This window comes from Odocoileus virginianus, chromosome 5 (genome assembly GCF_023699985.2).
Source record: "Odocoileus virginianus isolate 20LAN1187 ecotype Illinois chromosome 5, Ovbor_1.2, whole genome shotgun sequence".
Taxonomy (NCBI): Eukaryota; Metazoa; Chordata; class Mammalia; order Artiodactyla; family Cervidae; genus Odocoileus; species Odocoileus virginianus.
Genome location: NC_069678.1, coordinates 4,664,386 through 4,683,512, shown reverse-complemented (window position 1 = coordinate 4,683,512; position 19,127 = coordinate 4,664,386). Strand labels below are relative to the sequence as shown.

Below are 19,127 nucleotides of genomic sequence, written 5' to 3'. Positions count from 1 at the left end.
ACTGTGGCAGTCAGGCAGGTTGGAGGTATTCTCGCCGACAAGAGGGGCCACAGGTTGCACTCAATCTTAATTCTCCTGGCTGCTGAAATCACTTTCCAGATGGATTCAGGTCACCTGCCTTTTCGGAAATGATCTGTCAGGAATCTGACATAAGAAACCTTGGATGTTCATCTTGCATCAAATGACTATTTTAACAGGCAAAAGGGTTAAGAGTTTCAGATTTAGCAAATGCAAAAATTTCAATTGTAAAGTTTTTTTTTTTTTTTTTAATTTCAAACAAGCCACAAAACCCAGAGTGTAGTTTTAAGACTTGAACACTCTGAGCCTATTAGGCAGGCAGTAATATCTGGCTCTTACTCAAGCCTAAGGATTCATAGCCTTTTGTGCATGGGTGTCTTTGACAGTCCTTTGAAGCTCCCAAGCCCTTTCTCAGAGTTAATATATTTTAATTAATAAAATACATAAAGAGGATGACATAGGAAAATAATAACATTAAAATAGTTATCAAAATATTTAAGATAAATTCGTTGTATAACAATTTAGTGTTTTATTGCATATGTGTGTACACAGTCGCTCAGTTGTATCCAACTTTTTGTGGTCCCAGGGACTGTAGCCCTTCTCTGTCCACGGAATTTTCTAGGCAGGAATACTGGAGTGGGTTGCCGTTTCCTACTCCTGGGGATTTTCTTGACCCAGAGATCAAACTGCATCTCCTGCATTGGATTCTTTTACCACTGAACCACCTGGGAAGCCCAGTGTTTTATTAATGCGTTAAGTAATAAGATAGAGTGGCAGACCTAACAACTACTATAATTTCTGATAAGTGATGAATATAAATAATATTTTAAGATATCTGCAACAATTGAAATGTAATGTGAAAATATCTGTGATTTCTATTGGGAGCAAGATCCCAGGGACAGATAATACTACACTGGTTTGTTGCTTAGTTTCATAATGAGAAGAGATGCCGTCTTTCAGGTAGAGGTTAGTAAAAGAAAGGCAATTTGTTTTCACATCCATGTCACAGACTCCTTAAATTCTCTTTGTGGATCCCGGGTTAAGAACCACCACACTAGAGTGATGGTCCTCTCATTTTAAATACTTGCGTTCTCCTTAGCTAGCTTTTTTTTAAAAATTGGAGTTTATTTGATTTACAATATCATATTAATGGTGTTGGAGAAGACTCTTGAGAGTCCCTTGGACTGCAAGGAGATCCAACCAGTCCATCCTAAGGGAAATCAGTCCTGAATATTGTTTGGAAGGACTGGTGCTGAAGCTCTAATACTTGAGCCCCCTGATGCTGTGAAAGATTGAAGGCAGAAGGAGAAGAGGATGACAGAGGATGAAATGGTAGGATGGCATCACCAACTCAATGGACATGAGTTTGAGCAAGCCCTGGGAGATGGTGAAGGACAGGGAAGCCTGGCGTGCTGCAGTCCATGGGGTTGCAAGACTTGGACACGACTGAGCAACTGAACTGAACTGATTAGTTTCACAACATTGTGGTTCAATAGTTTTATAGATTTTACTCCATTCAAAGTGAAAGTGTTAGTCACTCAGTCATGTCCAACCCCACGGACTGTAGCTCATCAGCTCCTCTGTCCATGGAATTCTCCAGGCAAGAATACTGGAGTGGGTTGCCCTGCCCTTCTCCAGGGGATCTTCCTGACCCAGGGACTGAACCCAGGTCTCCTGCATTGCAGGCAGATTCTTTACCATCTGAGCCACCAGGGAAGCCCCATTTACTCCATTAAAGTCATTTTAAAATATTGGCTCTATTTTCTGTGCTGGGCATTACATCCTTGAATCTTACTTACTTTCTACTTAGTAGTTAGTACTTCTTGCCTCTTGATTCCCTGCCTCTATCTTTTTTTAAAAAAAGTATTTACTAATTTGTATTATTTATTTGGCTGTGTTGGATCTTGTTGAAACATGGAGGATCTTCAATATGTCATGTAGGATCTTTCCTTGTGATGTGCAGGCTCAGTAGTTGCAGCACGCAGGCTTAGTTGCTCTGTGTCTTAATTGTAGAGTCTTAGTTCCTCGATCAGGGATCGAACCCAAGTCTCCTGAATTGCTAGGCAGATTCTTAACCCCTGAACCACCAGGGAAGTCCCCCCTTCCTCTATCTTGCCCCACCACCTCCCCCTCTCCCCACTGGTAACCACTAGTTTGTTCTCTGCATCTGTGAGCCTTTTTGTTTGTTTGTTTTTGTTATATTGCTTGTTTTATTTTTTAGATTCCATCTATAAGTAAAAACATATAATATTTGTCTTTCTCTTACTTACTTCACTAAGTGTAATCCCCTACAGGTCCATCCATGCTGCTGCACATGGCTAACTTTCATTCCTTTTTATGGCTGAGTAATCCATTGTCACCCCACTCCAGTACTCTTGCCTGGAAAATCCCATGGACGGAGGAGCCTGGTAGGCTGCAATCCATGGGGTCGCGAAGAGTCGGACATGACTGAGCAACTTCACTTTCACTTTTCACCTTTATGCATTGGAGAAGGAAATGGCAACCCACTCCAGTGTTCTTGCCTGGAGAATCCCAGGGATGAGGTCACATAGAGTCAGACATGACTGAAGTGACTTAGCAGTAGCAATAATCCATTGTATATATATATATATATATATATACATATATATATATGTATATATGTATACATGTATATATATATATATATATACATACCACATCTTCTTTAACCATTCATCTGTTGATAGATGCAGGTTGCTTCCATGTCTTGGTTATAGTAAATAGTGCTGCTATGAAGTTGTCCGTAGCTAACTTCTTAACTATTCTTATTGCATTCTTATGATAAATGGCACAAAGTGACTTACATGGTGGGACTGTACCATGTAGGTGGCAGTAAACCCCCCTGTGTTAGGAGTGGTCTGGTTAATGCTGAGCCTGGTGTCTTAATTTACAGGGTCAGTTATATCCAGGAGGAGAAAGCCTACACCATCACAGACTTTGTCTGAAGTCCCCTCTATGAGTCCCTAGAACTGATTCCTTTTTCCCTTTACCATACTTCATCCTGTCCCAGTAGTGAACTCTCCAATCCCATAGAACATGTTAAAAACTGTGCTGAGTGATGTGACGAGATATTTAGCCACTTGCAGAGAAAAAAAATTAGAGAGTGAACTATATTGTTACAGAGATGTCACTTTTCTAAATGCAAGAATCCATTTTCTCCATGCATGCTGTCCGCAGTTGCATACTGGCCACTTCTTTCCTCGGCTGGCTCCCTCCTGGGCCTTCTTTTACAACTGCTGTAGTGTGGCTGGCATAGAGCAACTCTGGCAGTATTCCAGGGTCTCTGACCATGGTTGCACATGGAGTGATTCAAACGGCAGCCTGGGCTCAGAGCAGCAGTTTCCTGACTCCTCTCAAACGATATCTCATATTGTTTTTGGCTCCTTTAAAGGGGTGAAGGAGGAGGAAGAATTTGGAAGAAGGTGGGTGGTGGTAAGAAATTAGACTTTAAATTCCTTTTTTCTAATACTATGCCTACCTTGTTTTCTGTCTTCATCAAAGTGAAGCTTGAACTTGGCCTGAAACTCTTGTTTGAAATATCATCAGTCTTTGGAAAAATCTATAATGAAAGTCATTTACTTCAAAGCGCATGGGTTCGTGGGGTTGGGTCTTTTCTCAACCAAGTGCCAGCGTTTGTCGCTGAACTGACCCAGGTCCGTAGCTGATGCTGAGTGTGTCTGGCTGAAAGACCAGGTCTGTGCTCTACTTCTACTTGAATCCCCTGGGAGGTGTCGACTCCTCATCTTCTAAGCAGTTGTTCCCAGAGCGTTACCACGTGTTGAATGTTTTTCTCCTCTGATTACAGATGTTCAACTTCATTGCAAAAAAATCCCTTGAATAAAATAAAATGTTTCCATGTAAAAAGCCTTGACAGGGGCATGCTGAAACCAGATCTGCCTGGGGACTGTCACACCAAATCCTTCAGTGCTTCATCTAAATATAGTTTACTTTTAATTATCCACACTAATGAGAGAGGGCAGTGGCATTGTCCAGAAATCACTGTGTTTTGGTTTTAGAATATCCTTTATCCTTGACTTTAAGGTGGGAGTGTAGAGCGGAATAAATGATGCTCTAAGTACATTGCATTTGGGAGACTTTGACCTGCTAGGCATGTTGTCTGGTTTCCCTTTCCCAGTCCTTCTGTTTACATCCCTAATCCTGTTTTACCCAGAGGATGGTTTTACCCTCACTTCCACCCTCCATCTCCTAGCCCCCGAGTGACAATATGTACCTGCCAGAGCTGAGCTATCCTTTCTCTGAAAGTCACCCAAGTCTATCATGCATATGGAGAAAATATAAATTTAGTTTTGTGATGTTCAACAAAGTTGTTTTCAAATGATAATGTACGTAATGATGGTGTAACACTTAAGAGCAGAGTCCCTAGAGACAGGCAGCCTGAATTTGAATCCTAACTCTGCCACATAGTAGCTGTATGACATTGGGCAAGTTACTTAACTTCTCTGTGGTTCAATTGCCTTATTGGTAAAATGGAGATGATAATAGAACCACCTTGTAGGCTTGTTTTGAAGATGACATTTGTAAAGCACTCAGAAGAGTGCCTGGCATATGTAAGTGCCTGGCATCTATATAAGTGTCTGCTGCTGTTATTGTTTTAATGAAATAAAAAATACATTGTTCATTTATTCAGTACATTTCTCAAGCACATAAAACTGTACAAAGTCTCCTAACTTGAATGCCATACATAAGAAGGTAAAAGGAGGTGATCTAAGGGGATGGGGTGGAAGTGGCAAATGTAACTGAGATTATCTCAATGTCCTTGTTTTTGGTTTTCCAGTTCTCCGAGCAGCTGTGGCCAGGAATGTGTCTGTGGCTGAAGGCAAGGACCTGGGCCTGGCTTGCAACATCACGACGGACCGAACAGACGATGTCAGACCTGAGGTGACGTGGTCCTTCAGCCGGACGCCCGACAGCACGTTGCCCGGTTCCCGTGTGCTGGCTCGGCTGGACCGTGACTCCCTGGTGCACGGCTCTCCTCACGTGGCCTTGAGTCACACGGATGCACGCTCCTACCACCTACTGGTTCGAGATGTCAGCAAAGAAAATGCTGGCTACTATTTCTGCCATGTGGCGCTCTGGACCCCCGGATACAACAGGAGCTGGCATAAGGTGGCAGAGGCCATGTCGGCCCCGGCTGCCGTGACGGTGACCTGGCTAGGTGAGTGGTTTTGGAGGGTGGCCCTCCACCTCGCTGGCTTAATCTTTCCCCTGGGGTCTGGAGAGGAGTCAAAGAGCTGTGTGTTTTGCATTATTGTGGCATTCTTGATATCCACAAGCATACTTTCTCCTGGATAGATCCCAAGCTGGGGGGGAGAGAAAGCAAAGCTGGCTGAAATAGAATCTGGCAGTCAAGGGAAATGTTTAGATGATGTGGCCTCAGTTGTCTCAATACCCTCATTTGAGAGGATACAGTTTCCTTTTGTGGTCAGAGATTTGCAGGGTCGGAGGTCCTGCTGATTGGCTCTTTGAAATGGATCTTTGTTGGAGGGAGCACACTGCCATTCTCCCTCTCTTTTTCCTAGACTCTTAGGTATTCTCTGGCAGGAGCTGCTGCTTTTCTAAAGCCCAGGGTAGAAAAAGAATTCCTTCAGTTAATGGAACACAGTTTTTTCACTGAGTGCCCTGGCATCCCAAAATGATTTTTTTTATTTTTTTGCAGATACCAGTTAAACAGGTATTAAAAGAAACAGGGCCTTCCTGTTTCCCCCCCTCTTCTGGAGGGTTCTCTCCCCAAGTCTGATTCCCTGGGGAGAAGCAGAGTGGCCCTCAACTGTTGCCACCTTGCCACTCATCCGATTGCTACTTGTTATACATATGAAGGTCATTGTCATAGCCTTTTTTTTTTTAACCACTGTCATCCTCCCCATCTCTTATTTTTCTGAGTGCTTTTCCTGATTTTGTTACCATCTTGTAGTTAATTGCAAGTGACCTTAGGCAGGATGGGACCAAGTGGAGTGTGGAGCGCCTTGCTTCCCACGTCCATTACTGCAAAGATGGACACAGGCCTGTGGGTCAGCCCCTTCCCTGTTTTGAACTTGATCTCTCTCCTGTCCTCTGACCATTCTAAGCCCACACGAAGGCATTTGGCATTACTCTACTAGGAGGTAAAACAGATCTTTAAAGGCTGGGAAATCATTTCCTCCTTTGTGTAATGCCATACATCCTCGCTCCGTGAGCCCCAGCTCATTCCTCAGCTCTTTCTTGTCTCTGCATTGAAACCTCCTCCCAGGCTAGTGACACATTCACTGTCTTGTTTCTTCCTAATAAGCCATTATTTGGCAGAGATGGAGAGTTGGCAAGTGGGGACAGAGGGGGGCTGGGAGAGGGAGAGTAAAAAGAGAGTAAGCAGAGGGTCCATCCAATTCAGAGCGAGACGAGGCGGGGTGTTAGTCATCCCTGGTAGCAAAGTGATTCTTTGATATCTGCAGAGTGAAAGGAGCGGGGTTTATCTGGCGAGCTTTTATTCCTGCCGCCTCAACCCTGCGCAAAGAGACTCACTATGAAGTACTGAACTGGAACAATGTTAGCCCAGCTAGAACTCTCCTTAGCAACCTTCAAAATAAAACAGATGTTGTCAGCAGCGAAAGAAGAGTTTTCATCTCCGGAGCCGAATGTGTCTCGGAGCCCTGATCCTCAGCGCATTGTGTCCTGCTGTCAGATCCCGTCCCTGACTCCTGCACCCCTCCCCCACTGACTTAGAATCACAGCTCCAGCGGGTTTTTTTTTCTTTTTCTCTCTCCTTTTTTTTTTTTTTTTTTTAAAAGAAAGTGCTGCCTGCACTCCAATTTGAGGGCCTCTTTGAAGTCCTCCTGCATTGATCCCAGCCTACCCTGGGGGGAGATGGAGGGACTGGCAGGAAGAGGATGGGAGCTCTGGGAGGGAATGGGCTCTTTTAGCTGGGAGGGGTTTGTTGGTGACTGTGTTCTCCGGAAAGTGGGAAGAAATAGGAGACTTAATTGTGGGAAAAGGTTCAGTTATTCTCCTAAGGGTCCAGCACTGCTGTTGTGAAAGCGGTCAGTGTGCTTTTCCCTGACTGACCTACCCCCCCACCTCCACCCCAAACCTTTGCAAGTAATGGACACTCGGTAAACACTGGGCAGATGGGGAGCTAAGGCAGCACCAACACACAGATATGTTAAAATATGTGCATCGGAAAAGAAGAATTGCAAAGAAAGCAGTAAGTTCAGCTCAGAATATTCAGAGGCACATGGGTAAACCTGCCAGGAGTGTAAGCGATATTCTTGTCTTCCCTTAAGTCTCCCCTCTTTCCGCGTGCCTGCAACTCGCGCCACGACGCTCCCTGGACATTTGTCAGAAGGCGACTTGGGCACGAGTATAGCAGTAGACCCTCCCCCCGGACCTCCGAGAAGGATTCTCTGCCCGGCAGAGAGCAGGCATGGCTCAATACTATGTGATGTTCTCTAGATTTACAACATGTATGCATGTGCATGTCGATCCCATGCCACATGCGACTTGGGGCCTGTTGGAGGTGACTGAGAGGAGGCGATGAGACAGGAAGTATTCTGTTTGTATAGGTCATCTTATGTTGTGTGACTGGAGTGTTGTCACAAAAGAGCTCTTGGGAAAGCCGACTCCCTATGCAGGTATGACTCAAAATGCTCGGTTTTGCTACTTAGACCAACTAAAAATGATCACTGCCATGTGTTGAACACTTACTGCATGCCAGGGACTGGGCCAGAGGCTTTACATGCATTAAATATTTGATCCTCATGATAGTGTGAGTTAAGACACTGTCCCAGTCCCCATTTGAAAACCACTGATTTTCATTTTGCTTACAATTATGAGGGTCAGGAATTAGGGAACGAGTCAAGGTTCATCTCTGGTGCACATGGTGACAGCTAGGACAGTTCGGAATGGGGATCCCCTTCCAGATGGCTTTCTCATGCATGTGTCACCATATTCTGGGGCATCTCTGTCCCCACATGGTGTCTCATCCAGGCCCTGTCCATGTGGTGCTTTTTACGGCACTATCTTCTCGGGACGGTCATGCTCCTTTTATGGTGGCTGACTGCCAAGACACAGGAAGTGGAAGTGCCAGACTAGTTAAAAGCTATCCCTGGGACTGGCACAACACACTTCCACTGTTTCCTATTGGCCAGGGCCACTACAGAGTTTGTCCAAGCTCAAGGGAGTAGAGAAAGAGACCCCATCCCTTAATGGGAGACTAGCAAGGTCATTTTGCAAAAAGGGCATGTGAAAAGGGAAATGTTACTGCAGCTCTCTTTGGAAAATAGCATCTATGCAGTGGTTAATGCTTGTTTCTTTTATTTCAAAAGAAATGTTTAGAATGGCTTGGACAGAATTATGGCTGTGGGTCAAGTCGTTTTTATCTTAAGGGGGTCTGTCCCAAGTATTGTCATCCTGCGTGGAAACATTTTGACTTTGGGAATCAGCTTGACTCCTGAAGCTCAAGAGCATAAAATCCTGAAAGCTGGGTGGTTCTTGTTCTCATTTGCTTGGGGTTGGTGCACTAAGTCAGTAGGGGTTGAAGCTGATTGGAGTCTTCTCATGTTCACTGTATTAACCAGACAGATTAGGGCAAAGACATGAATGGGTCTGTCAAGTCTAAGAGCACTTGTAGCATCTGGGAGGACTGTGATTTTTCTTAGAGGGTAAGAAAAAGCCTCTTTACTTAGGATGGATGTCCTACTTTTGAAGGGAAAAAGATATAAGTTGGCTTGCAAAACGAAGTCCAATTTAAAGCAGGAGGCACAAAAATAAAATCAAGATCAAAAGGGGTAAAAAAATCAAAGAATAGATAGGCAAGATGGTTGGGATGAATTAGTTATTGCATTTGAGCACTGAATTTGCCTCTGAAGTTTTGGAGAGTTGAGGCAAAAAGAGATGTGATTATGCAGTCCTCTTCTGATGAGGGAAAACAAATAAAAGAGAAACAAACTTTTTCTTGGCACTGAATATATCGCGTGCTTTTTCTTTAAGGGCATCGGATAACATAACAGACAGTGCTTTCAACTGTTCCTTTACAAAAACTTTAGTGATTATTTAAATAGATGTTTCTTATATCCATTCCCTATAAAACCCAAGGGCATAAACCTTAAGTGTGTGAAGGAGTTTTTGTAAGGTGAGTTACTACGGAGGACAAATGTTGCCTTGTGTCTATCCCATTTAGTAAATGGCTAAAACTATAGAGAATCTGGAGGAATGGCTGCTTAATCTGCATATTAAGTCATCTCGCTCTGCTATCAGATGTCTTAAATGAGCCCTTGGCAAGAGTTGGATACTAATCAGTTCATGGTTGAGCTGTCTGCCCGAAGTCCCAGACTTCCGTGGTGTTAATTGGAGAGGGTTCCACCGGCTTCAGATCGGAGAGCAGGAGGAGGCAGAGCCGAGTTCTGCTATTCCAGCTTAAGCACTTAATTTGCATTCTTCTCCACTCGAGGTCTGTCCCCTCTTCCAGCCGAGAGCCGGTGAGGAAGGTAATTATTTTTCTTTAAAAGGAGCTGTTAATCTGCTAAGTGCTTGGGAGAGATTTGAGAGTTCTTTGCCGTCTATAGACGATAAGGTTTAGATCTGCAGAATTTTACAGGCAACTACAATCTGCTGTCTGTCCGGGATTACCTCTGAAGGCCGAAGAGCGATGGAGTCCTGCTCCACCACCTTCTAGGCATGCTGTCTCCGGCTTGATGCATGTGGTTTCTAAGCTTTGGTTTTCTTGGCTTTGTGGGATAATACATAAGAAGTGCCCTAGGGCAGTGCCTGGCACTTAAGTGCTCCATACATTTTGGTGGTGGTGGTGGTGGTTACTGATTGGTGTTTTGGGGGAAGAGTCAATATAGAGCATGCTCTTCTCCATCAAGCTCTTAACTGAATAAGTCGTGGGAAAAAAATAAGCCATGGGGGTGTCTTAGGACATGGAGAGCAAGGAATATGTGGGTCCAGAGAGGAGCCGAGTTGAGCACACCTAGCCCTTATGCCCCCCCAAATCTGATAACTTTTTCTTCTTTCTCTGGGAGGAGTGAGTGAGGATGAAGAAAGAAAAAACAAAACGGCACAAGTGTCACTTTAGGTGTGGGGCATTGGTATCCCATTCAAATAATGTTATCTCTGTTGCCCTGAAATCCATAATGCTGAATGCAGCCTCATAATAAGGATTTTCCTAAGTGGGATAAAGCACCCCCCCAGTAACAACTGCTTATTTATAGTCTTCTCTGTTTAAATGTTAGAGAATATTTAATTGTTGTATGGTAAAGAATCCACCTGCCATTGCAGGAGACTCAAGAGACGTGAGTTTGAGCCCTGAGTTGGGAAGATGCTCTGGAGGAGGAAATGGCAACCCACTCCAGTATTCTTGCCTGGGAAATCCCATGCACAGAGGAGCCTGGCGGGCTACAGTCCATGGGGTTGCAAAGAGTCAGAGATGACTTAGCGACTGAGCAGGCATGCACATACCAATGATGTTAGTGGCAGCTCTTTGACAGTTAACTCATTCAGCTGCCTCTAAAGTACCTGCTCACTTGTTCAGGATGATAAAATCGGCATTGGCAGAAACCAAGGCCCAGTTCCTCCCGTTTCTTCTGACATGTGCGTGCAGCCTGTTCATCTAATTAGCTCTCCCAAGTTAACTAAGCTTCAAAGTGGGTATCAGAACATGGCACTGTACACAGTTCAGGATTAGTGCCTCAGCTGTTATCATCACTCTTGTCTTCTGGGACGAAGCCGGCCTTGAGAAGCATTAATCATTGGGTGTGTAATGATGTTGTGCATTTCGGCACTAGTGGAAGCCAGGCCATGGAGCCAGAGCCTCTCCTATGATTCTGCTCCCCTACCCCATGCAAGACCTTAGTCTTTGAACTTAACCTCCTTTGAGCTTTGATTGTAGCTTTGTTTTTGTTTAGGAAATGTATGTAAAAGTAGTACCTATTACATAAGGATGTTCTGAAGATTAAACGAGATTGAAAGAAAAGTATATGGTGTGGTCCCTGGCTTATAGGAGGCCCTGCACACATTCCAGTTCTTCGTATTCTTGTACCTTCCATACAGAATTGTGAGAGTAAAAGAAGGAGCTAATTCATAGAAACCCCCAGTTCAGGTTCCTGCATGCAGTAGGCACAAAATGCCTGCTTTTACACACTAGCCGATAATCCTGAATATTTTCATTGTCTTGAAAGTAGTAACAAAGGAGTTTAGTAATCCATAATCAAAAAATAAAGTCTTTCTTGGTGGTGATAGGGTTTGCACTATGGGAGGTGAAAGCTTCGGGAGGTGATGTGTAAGTGAGCAGGTTGACCTGGGAGACAAGTTAGGGAGAGATCTTTGTTTCTGGAAGGTTAATGATGTCGTGCCTTATACTGGCCTCAGTATTCTGTGAGAGGTTTTACTATGTGGGTGGGCTGTTTATTCTAAACTTTTGGAACAGAAGTTTACACAGTAGTAGAACAAACCACCTGCTTCAACAATTACCAATATTTTGCTAATCTTACTTCATCTCTCTTCCCTCCCTGGGATACACGCGCGCGCACACACACACACACACACACTCTGTTCCTCTCTTTCTTTCCCCTGCCGCCCTATTTTTTTTTCCTTCTGAAAGAATTTAAAACACATCCCAGACATCATGTCATTTTGCCATTAAATACTTTAGTATGCATCTTTCACTGATAAGCGTTTTTTAAACATAACCACCATTACGTTCTTAGATGATTTCTTGATGAGATCAAGCAGAATATAGCAGTAATCAGTAGTGGAATGCTTATGCTGAAAATGAGCATTTTTATGCAAAGTATTAAATTTAGTCCAATTCAGCAAGTGTGTTAATGTCTTTTATGTACAAGGCACTATATGCACAGCACACACAGATGAATCAAGTAGGGGGTCCCAGACCCTGTGAAGAGCCCTAATGAAGGTCCATGAGGCAAACAGACATGTAACTGAAATTCAAGGCGATGTTCAAGGAAAGTCCTTAGAGAGCAGGGAGCCTGGCAGGTGGTGGGGTCTCTGGGAGCATTTGCTGAATAAGAAGTAGAAGTGGGGCAGGCTAGTGAGTTCAAAGGAGGCCTTCCTGTTCAGTAGCAGAGGCCGTCTCTGTCTGTTCAGAGTGAGGTCTGTGTACCTTGGACTGTGAGAAACAGTCCCAATCTCTGCCAACAGTTTTTTAAAATTGTGAAACAGCAATAAAGGAAGATTTCCACACATGCACAAAAAGGAAATAAGAACCCACGTATACCCCTACCAGTCTGATGCAGTGAAGTCCTATCTTCTCTAGGAGTGTAAGTCTGAAAGATGATCTCCAAGGCTGGGGGATGGTTCAGATGACCTTTGTGCATCCTTTAAACCAGGGGTCCCCAACTTCCAGGCCTCAGACCGGTATCCTGTTAGATCACCAGTGGCATTGGGTTAGAAATAAAGTGCATTATAAATGTAATGTACTTGAATCATTCCAAAACCATCTCCCCTACCTCTCCCCACACCCTCCCCCCTTTCCCAGTCCAAGGAAAACTTGTCTTCCCCGAAATTGGTCCCTGGTGCCAAAAAAGATTAGGGGCCACTGCTTTAAACCACTGTAACATATGCCTTGTAAGTTCACAAAAATCCATGTGTTTATTTGTTTTTTTAATTAGATTCCTCCTCTTGGGACCTAAGATTTAGTTTTAACAGAGAACAAGGAGATCAGCCTGTCAGCGAAGAGACTTTGCTCTTCTGCCAGGCTGGAATTCCTACGACCAGATGCACACGTGCTGCAACCCCGCTGCTGTCCTTTCTCCACATTTGAATACCTAGACTTAAACAGGCCCTCTGTGGGAGAGGAGGAGAGGAATCTGCTCAGGCATTTACTCAGCGCCTGACTGAGCAGGTGTCCCAGGTGCTCAGGCAGAGGCAACAGCAGGAAGAAGGCAGAGGAGGTGATGAAGGAGTGGAGTCTAGAGTGGATACGGAGGGAAGCGGGCAGTGGGGCTGGGCAGAGGGGTTAGACTCACGTTCTGTAGGGCCTTGAATACCAGGCTGGGGAGTGTGTTCTTAACTCGGTGCATGTGTGTGTGTGCTAAGTTGCTTCAGTTGTGTCTGGCTCTTTGCAACCCCATGAACTATAGCCCTCCAGGAGCCTCTGTCCATGGGATTCTCCCGGCAAGAATACTGGAGTGGATTGCCATGCCCTTCTCCAGGGAATCTTCCCGACCCAGGGATCAAACCTGTCTCCTGCATTGGCAGAATTCTTTGCTGCTAACCCACCAGGGCAATGGCACCCCACTCCAGTACTCTTGCCTGGAAAATCCCATGGATGGAGGAGCCTGGTGGGCTGCGGTCCATGGGGTCGCTAAGAGTCGGACACGACTGAGCAACTTCACTTTCAGTTTTCACTTTCACACATTGGAGAAGGAAATGGCACCCCACTCCAGTGTTCTTGCCTGGAGAATCCCAGGGATGGGGGAGCCTGGTGGGCTGCCATTATGGGATCACACGGAGTCGGACACGACTGAAGCGACTTAGCAGCAGCAAGCCACCAGGGAAGCCCTAACTCAGTAGATGAGAGGCGAAGCCTTGGCAGCCTTCTTGAACAGATGACCTAGTGCTGGTGTGAACCTGGAGGCAGGTTGGAAGGTTATCACGATAGTCTTGGATGGAGGCAGAGGGCCAGGATGGGAGTGGCAGTTCTGAGGTTTTCACTTCCGTGCACAAATATCTCTCGAGTACCTACTATGTGTGAGCCCTGGATGTTGAGAAGTGGCAGAGACGCTGAGGAGGTAGAATTGTGAGACTTAGGGACCATCTGCGTGGAGAGTGGGAATGGGCGCAGGGGAGTGAAGAGCGGGGTGTTGTACCAGGAGCAGTGGTTGGAAGGGTAAGGGGAGGCGCCGGCTGTGTTTGGGGAGTGTATGTGTGTTCGGTCCCCTGCTTTGGCCCCAGCTCCCTCTTAGTCTCCAGGTTCAGACGATGGCACCAAGCTTTGTCTTCAGCATCTTGACTTGTCTCCACTGCATCTCAACAATAACATGTTTGCAACCCAATTCATCTCACTCCCCACCCGCCTCTGCCCGTACACCCTCCCTCCCCCCACCCCCAGGACTGAGCAACCAGTCTGAGCACTTTCACCTTTATTTTAACTATGAATCCTCATGATAACATTGTGAGGTGGTAACTGTTATTCTCCCCATTTTTGCAGATGCGCCACCAGAGAGCTTGAGTAATCTGCCCAGTGTCACACATCCAGTCGTGGCACAGTCAGGTTCAGACCCAGTCTGTCTTCCAGACCCCTGGCTCCTCACCACTGCTCTTTACGGCTTCACCGTTTGTTGTTCAGGTTAATGTGGTGACCCATGGGAAGGGTCTTCCCATTGTGCTCAGAGCGCAGCAGGATGCTCCTGCTTTGAGAGGACTCTTGATGATACGGTGTTCACAGTTGGTCCTGCCAGGACTGAGGAGGGCAGTCTTGCTGCATGCACAACCCGTTCGAGTCTGTCCTTTCCGCATTAAATAAACTTGATTGACCTTGTCCTCACCCCTGCTGCCGTGCCAAACTCTGACATGAGGGAAGGACCTGAAACCCTGGATGTGGGGTCATTTGGGAATGCCTTGCCTTATGCATGTGACATTTCAGTGTCGACTCCAGAGTCAGCAGATGCTGGAGAGGCAGTGTGTGTGTTAGCACTCTGCCTACGGCCAGGAAACCCCCCAGCGATGCATCTTTAACACATTCACCTCTGAGACAAGGTGGCAGATGATATTCTAGCGTGTTACTCTGTAACATCCATGTCACTGAGGACATTCTTGCATCAGCAGGCCGAGCAGCATTGATTGAACTTTTTGTGGCAGGGGGTCCAAGCCTCACTTGCAGCTAAATGCTTGTGAATATGACATTTGAAGGAATTAGGATTTTGAGTTCTTTCCATTTCCTGGCCACTGAATCATTCTTGGGGAAGTCATGATGTTGTACATTTCGTTAGAAGTATAAATCACAAGAGAACAGTTCCTTGACCTCAGCAGTTTATAATTTGTATGAGTCATAAATAAAAGCAATGTTAAATAAAACTAAACTGTCTGATGGAGGTGATGTGAATATCGTATTGGCAAATGGAAAATTCTGTGTAGGTAGAATTATTCGTCTCCTAACAGGCAAAGTGCTACAGGAGAAAAATGTAGCCTTTTTAAAAGGCTTCACACCAAGTGAATACTGCATAGAAGGCTGTGTATTTGGAGCTTGGGGACAAGACCTTCAAGCAAGGAGTAACTTGCTGCTTATGGGAGCACAGAGAAACGGTTTCACACTCGGGGGGTCCAGGAAGGGGTCACAGAGGAGATGAAAGAATGAGAGCGCATTTGTAGGGAAGTCAGGAGGAGAGGCCTCCGCAGACAGAGGTGTGAGACTGTGGTGAGCAGAGGACTTCAGATGATGAGGTGTGACAGCCAAGAGGGTGGTATAGAGGGAAGGAAGCGTGAAGGGGCCCCAGTAGTAGTTTCTGGGAGGCTATGAAATGCTGAGGTGCAGAAATGGATTAGATGCCAACATGACCCTCGTAGCAGGAGGGCTTTTTATACAAGTGAAAAGTAACTGGACTGTGACAGTGGCAGTGGGGACATGAGGAGAGCACTGACTTCCCTCCCTCCCTCATCAGAACCTGCCTGGTGAGGAGCAGAGTGGTCATCATGAGCAGGCTTTACTAGAGCCAGGATCACAGTGAGCTAGCTTCAAGGTTGGCAGAATTGAGTGGGAGAGTTACATGTGTCAGTGGAAAAAAATACTTTTTGGGGAGTTTAAGTATGATTATACATGGGGACTTCCCTGGTGGCTTAGAGGGTAAAGAATCTGCCTGCAATGCAGGAGACCGGAGTTCAATCTCTTGGGTAGGGAAGATCCCCTGCAGAAATGAATGGCAACCTACTCCAGTATTCTTGACTAGAGAACCCCATGAACAGAGGAGCCTGGCCAGCTACAGTCCTTGGGGCCACAGAGGCGGACATGGCTGAGCAACCAACATACATGGGGAAATGAGGACTTTACCTTTGGGCCAAAGCCAAGGATGGCAGAAACTGGAGCGGTGGGGGGTTGACTGGCCTCAAGAACAAAGTGTATTCTGAGATCCTGAGATTTTCAAGTGGAGGCTTTGGAGGTCTCTGGGCACTGCCTGGCATGCTCGAGGACATGTTGGTAGAGCATGGATACAATTAAGAGATTCTCAAAAGACTAAGCTCCAGGGGAAACTGACAGCCGACCCCAGCCCTCTGGGAAGATGAGACTCTGATGGGAGGTATTTAGCATCTGGCCTTGGGAGTTTTTCTTGAGGGGCATAGTGGGGCCAGTGTTTATCAAGTTTTGTGATAACAAAACTTGTGATATCAACTTTTGTGACAGCCTTAGAGGATCCTTCCCGTACAATGTAAAGACTTCTATTTCTTTCACTGTAGTTGGTAGGATGGGCATTTAATCATCAGGACAAGAATAGTGCTTCTCTTGTTCCTTTTGTTAATTCTTGGTAAATTGCTGCATCTGATTTGATTGATTGATTTTTTTTGTTGTTTTATCCTGGCCCCCTCTTGTTCAGAACCAGACTATCAGGTGTACCTGAATGCTTCCAAGGTCCCTGAGTTCTCAGACGACCTCACCGAGCTGGAATGCCGGATCGTGGATGTTAAGAACCCAGAGGCGAGCGTCCGTTTCACAGTGTCCTGGTACTACAGGGTGAACCGGCGCAATGACGACGTGGTGGCCAGCGAGCTCCTGGCCGTCATGAATGGGGACTGGACAGTCAAGTACGGGGAGCGGAGCAAGCAGCGGGCCCGGGAGGGAGACTTCATTTTTTCTAAGGAGCACCCGGACACGTTCAATTTCCGGATCCAAAGGACTACAGAGGAAGACAGGGGCAATTATTACTGCGTTGTATCTGCCTGGACCAAACAGCGTAACAGTAGCTGGGTGAAGAGCAAGGATGTCTTCTCCAAGCCCATCAACATATTTTGGGCATTGGAAGGTAGGCGCTTTCTTCTCGTTCATGAACATTTTTGGTTTGTTTTGGCTTCGGTCGTCCTGCTCTGCATTTTCAGATTCACAGTCACCCTGCAGGTTTCCCTTTACACTGGGAATCTAAGAAATGCAGTCAAGAGACTGTTCCTTTTATCCTCAGCATGAATCCCTTTGCAGGGCTGACACTGAGGGGGATAAGTCCTAATGAGAGGGCTGGGGCTTGGTCGGAGATAGAAGGTCATCTAGTGGGAGCTCACAGGTGCTTAGAGAAGCCCATCAACACTCTTGCTCCATTGGCTGGTCTCAAGCCAAACTTCACACAGTCCTTTGGGGGTGTTTCAGGGTCCATGAGTTCCTGCTGGACGCTGGCACATTTGAGGTAATCCCAGAGTGAGTGGGCAGCCCCAGGCCATGGCATCTGCCCCTGAGCGGCCAGTCACCCATTCAGAGACACCGTTCCTGGGGCGAGCTGACAAGAACTTCAGGGAAACAGTTTCTTTGATGCAGTCTCCTCCTGAACGCTCAGAGCCCTGGGTGACTTGGGACATCAGAACTGGTCAAGGCTTTTATCCTCGGTCTAGTCCATCACTGCAGGAAGGCCAGGCCTCCTGGGTCCTCCTTCACAGCCCTCCACATGCTTTTGTGGCCTCATTGCCACGCCTCTGAAATCCCCAAACCCCACCCTGGGCCCTCTAGAACTTGGCAAAATCTCCTGCTTCCTGACCTCATCACTGAATATTCCTTTCTCTTCCTCCCAGTCAGCATCCCCCACCTAGCTCTCCCCAAGGGCACCATTTTCCCTGGAGTCTTCCTGAGTGGTGCTGTTTTCTTCTCACTGTGTAACCCAGTCTCGATGGGGCAGGTGCCCTCCACGTCCCTCACTGCCGCCTCTAGGCCTTTTTCCTCCTCCCTAAAAACATCCAACCTCAGGTCTCCAGTCATCAGATGGTTTCACCTCCTCTCATTGCTGTCACTCCTGGGGTCCTCCCCATGCATGCTCTGGAGATGCTTACTCTTGTCTCACAGCCCCTCTGTCCTGCTGTCTTGCTGGCTTCATGATCCTTATAGGCACTGGGTCACATCTGGCTGCCTGTTGGAGTCACCCAAGGAGCTTTAAAAAAGTACTAAAGCTGAAGTCACACAAGAGGTTCTGTCTTAACTGGCCTGAGGTTACTTGCAATCTGGGCATTGAAATTTTCAGATGCACCCAAGATGGTTCTCAGGTGCCTCTGAGGTTGAGAAACCTTTCATTCTTCGTCTCATGTCCCCTTCTCTAGTCATCATGACCTTTGTCCTGTTTGGGTTATTCATTCCCAAGCTTACACCCTATGCTGGAAATCTCACGTCTGATAACTGAGAGCCCTCCATACTCTCAATTCCACTCAGCCTATCCTCTCAACACACCTATCTTTCTAGATCACTCCCATTGTTTCCCACTGGCCTATTAACATGCTGTTAGATCTCTTGTTGTGGTCTTTTTTAATTGAAGCTAAGCTAATCTTGATCAAAAAAGATCTTCACGACCCAAATAATCACGATGGTATGATCACTCACCTAGAGCCAGACATCCTGGAATTTGAGGTGAAGTGGACCTTAGGAAGCATCACTACAAACAAAGCTAGTGGAGGTGATGGAATTCCAGTTGAGCTATTTCAAATCCTGAAAGATGATGCTATTAAAGAGCTGTACTCAATATGTCAGCAAATTTGAAAAACTCAGCAGTGGCCACAGGACTGGAAAAGGTCAGGTTTCATTCGAATTCCAAAGAAAGGCAATGCCAAAGAATGTTCAAACTACCACACAATTGCACTCATCTCAAACATGATGGTAAAGTAATGCTCAAAATTCTCCAAACCAGGCTTCAACAGTACTTGAACCATGAACTTCCAGATGTTCAAACTGGAGTTAGAAAAGGCAGAGGAGCCAGAGATCAAATTGCCAGCATCCATTGGATCATCAAAAAAGCAAGAGAGTTCCAGAAAAACATCTATCTTTGCTTTATTGACTACACCAAAGCCTTTGACTTGTGTGGATCACAATGAACTGTAGAAAATTCTGAAAGAGATGGGAATACCAGACCACCTGACCTGCCTCTTGAGAAATCTGTATGCAGGTCAGGAAGCAACAGTTAGAA

General features: G+C 45.9%; 1 protein-coding gene across 1 annotated transcript in view; it reads left to right on the top strand.

The window, feature by feature from the left end:
* PTGFRN (prostaglandin F2 receptor inhibitor) overlaps positions 1-19,127 on the top strand; it is an 83,450-nt gene that overhangs the window by 40,583 nt on the left and 23,740 nt on the right. The window contains exons 4-5 of the mRNA XM_070467242.1: positions 4,835-5,215; positions 16,575-17,000. Coding sequence (XP_070323343.1) covers positions 4,835-5,215; positions 16,575-17,000 — 807 coding nt within the window. The remainder of the gene's footprint in view (positions 1-4,834; positions 5,216-16,574; positions 17,001-19,127) is intronic.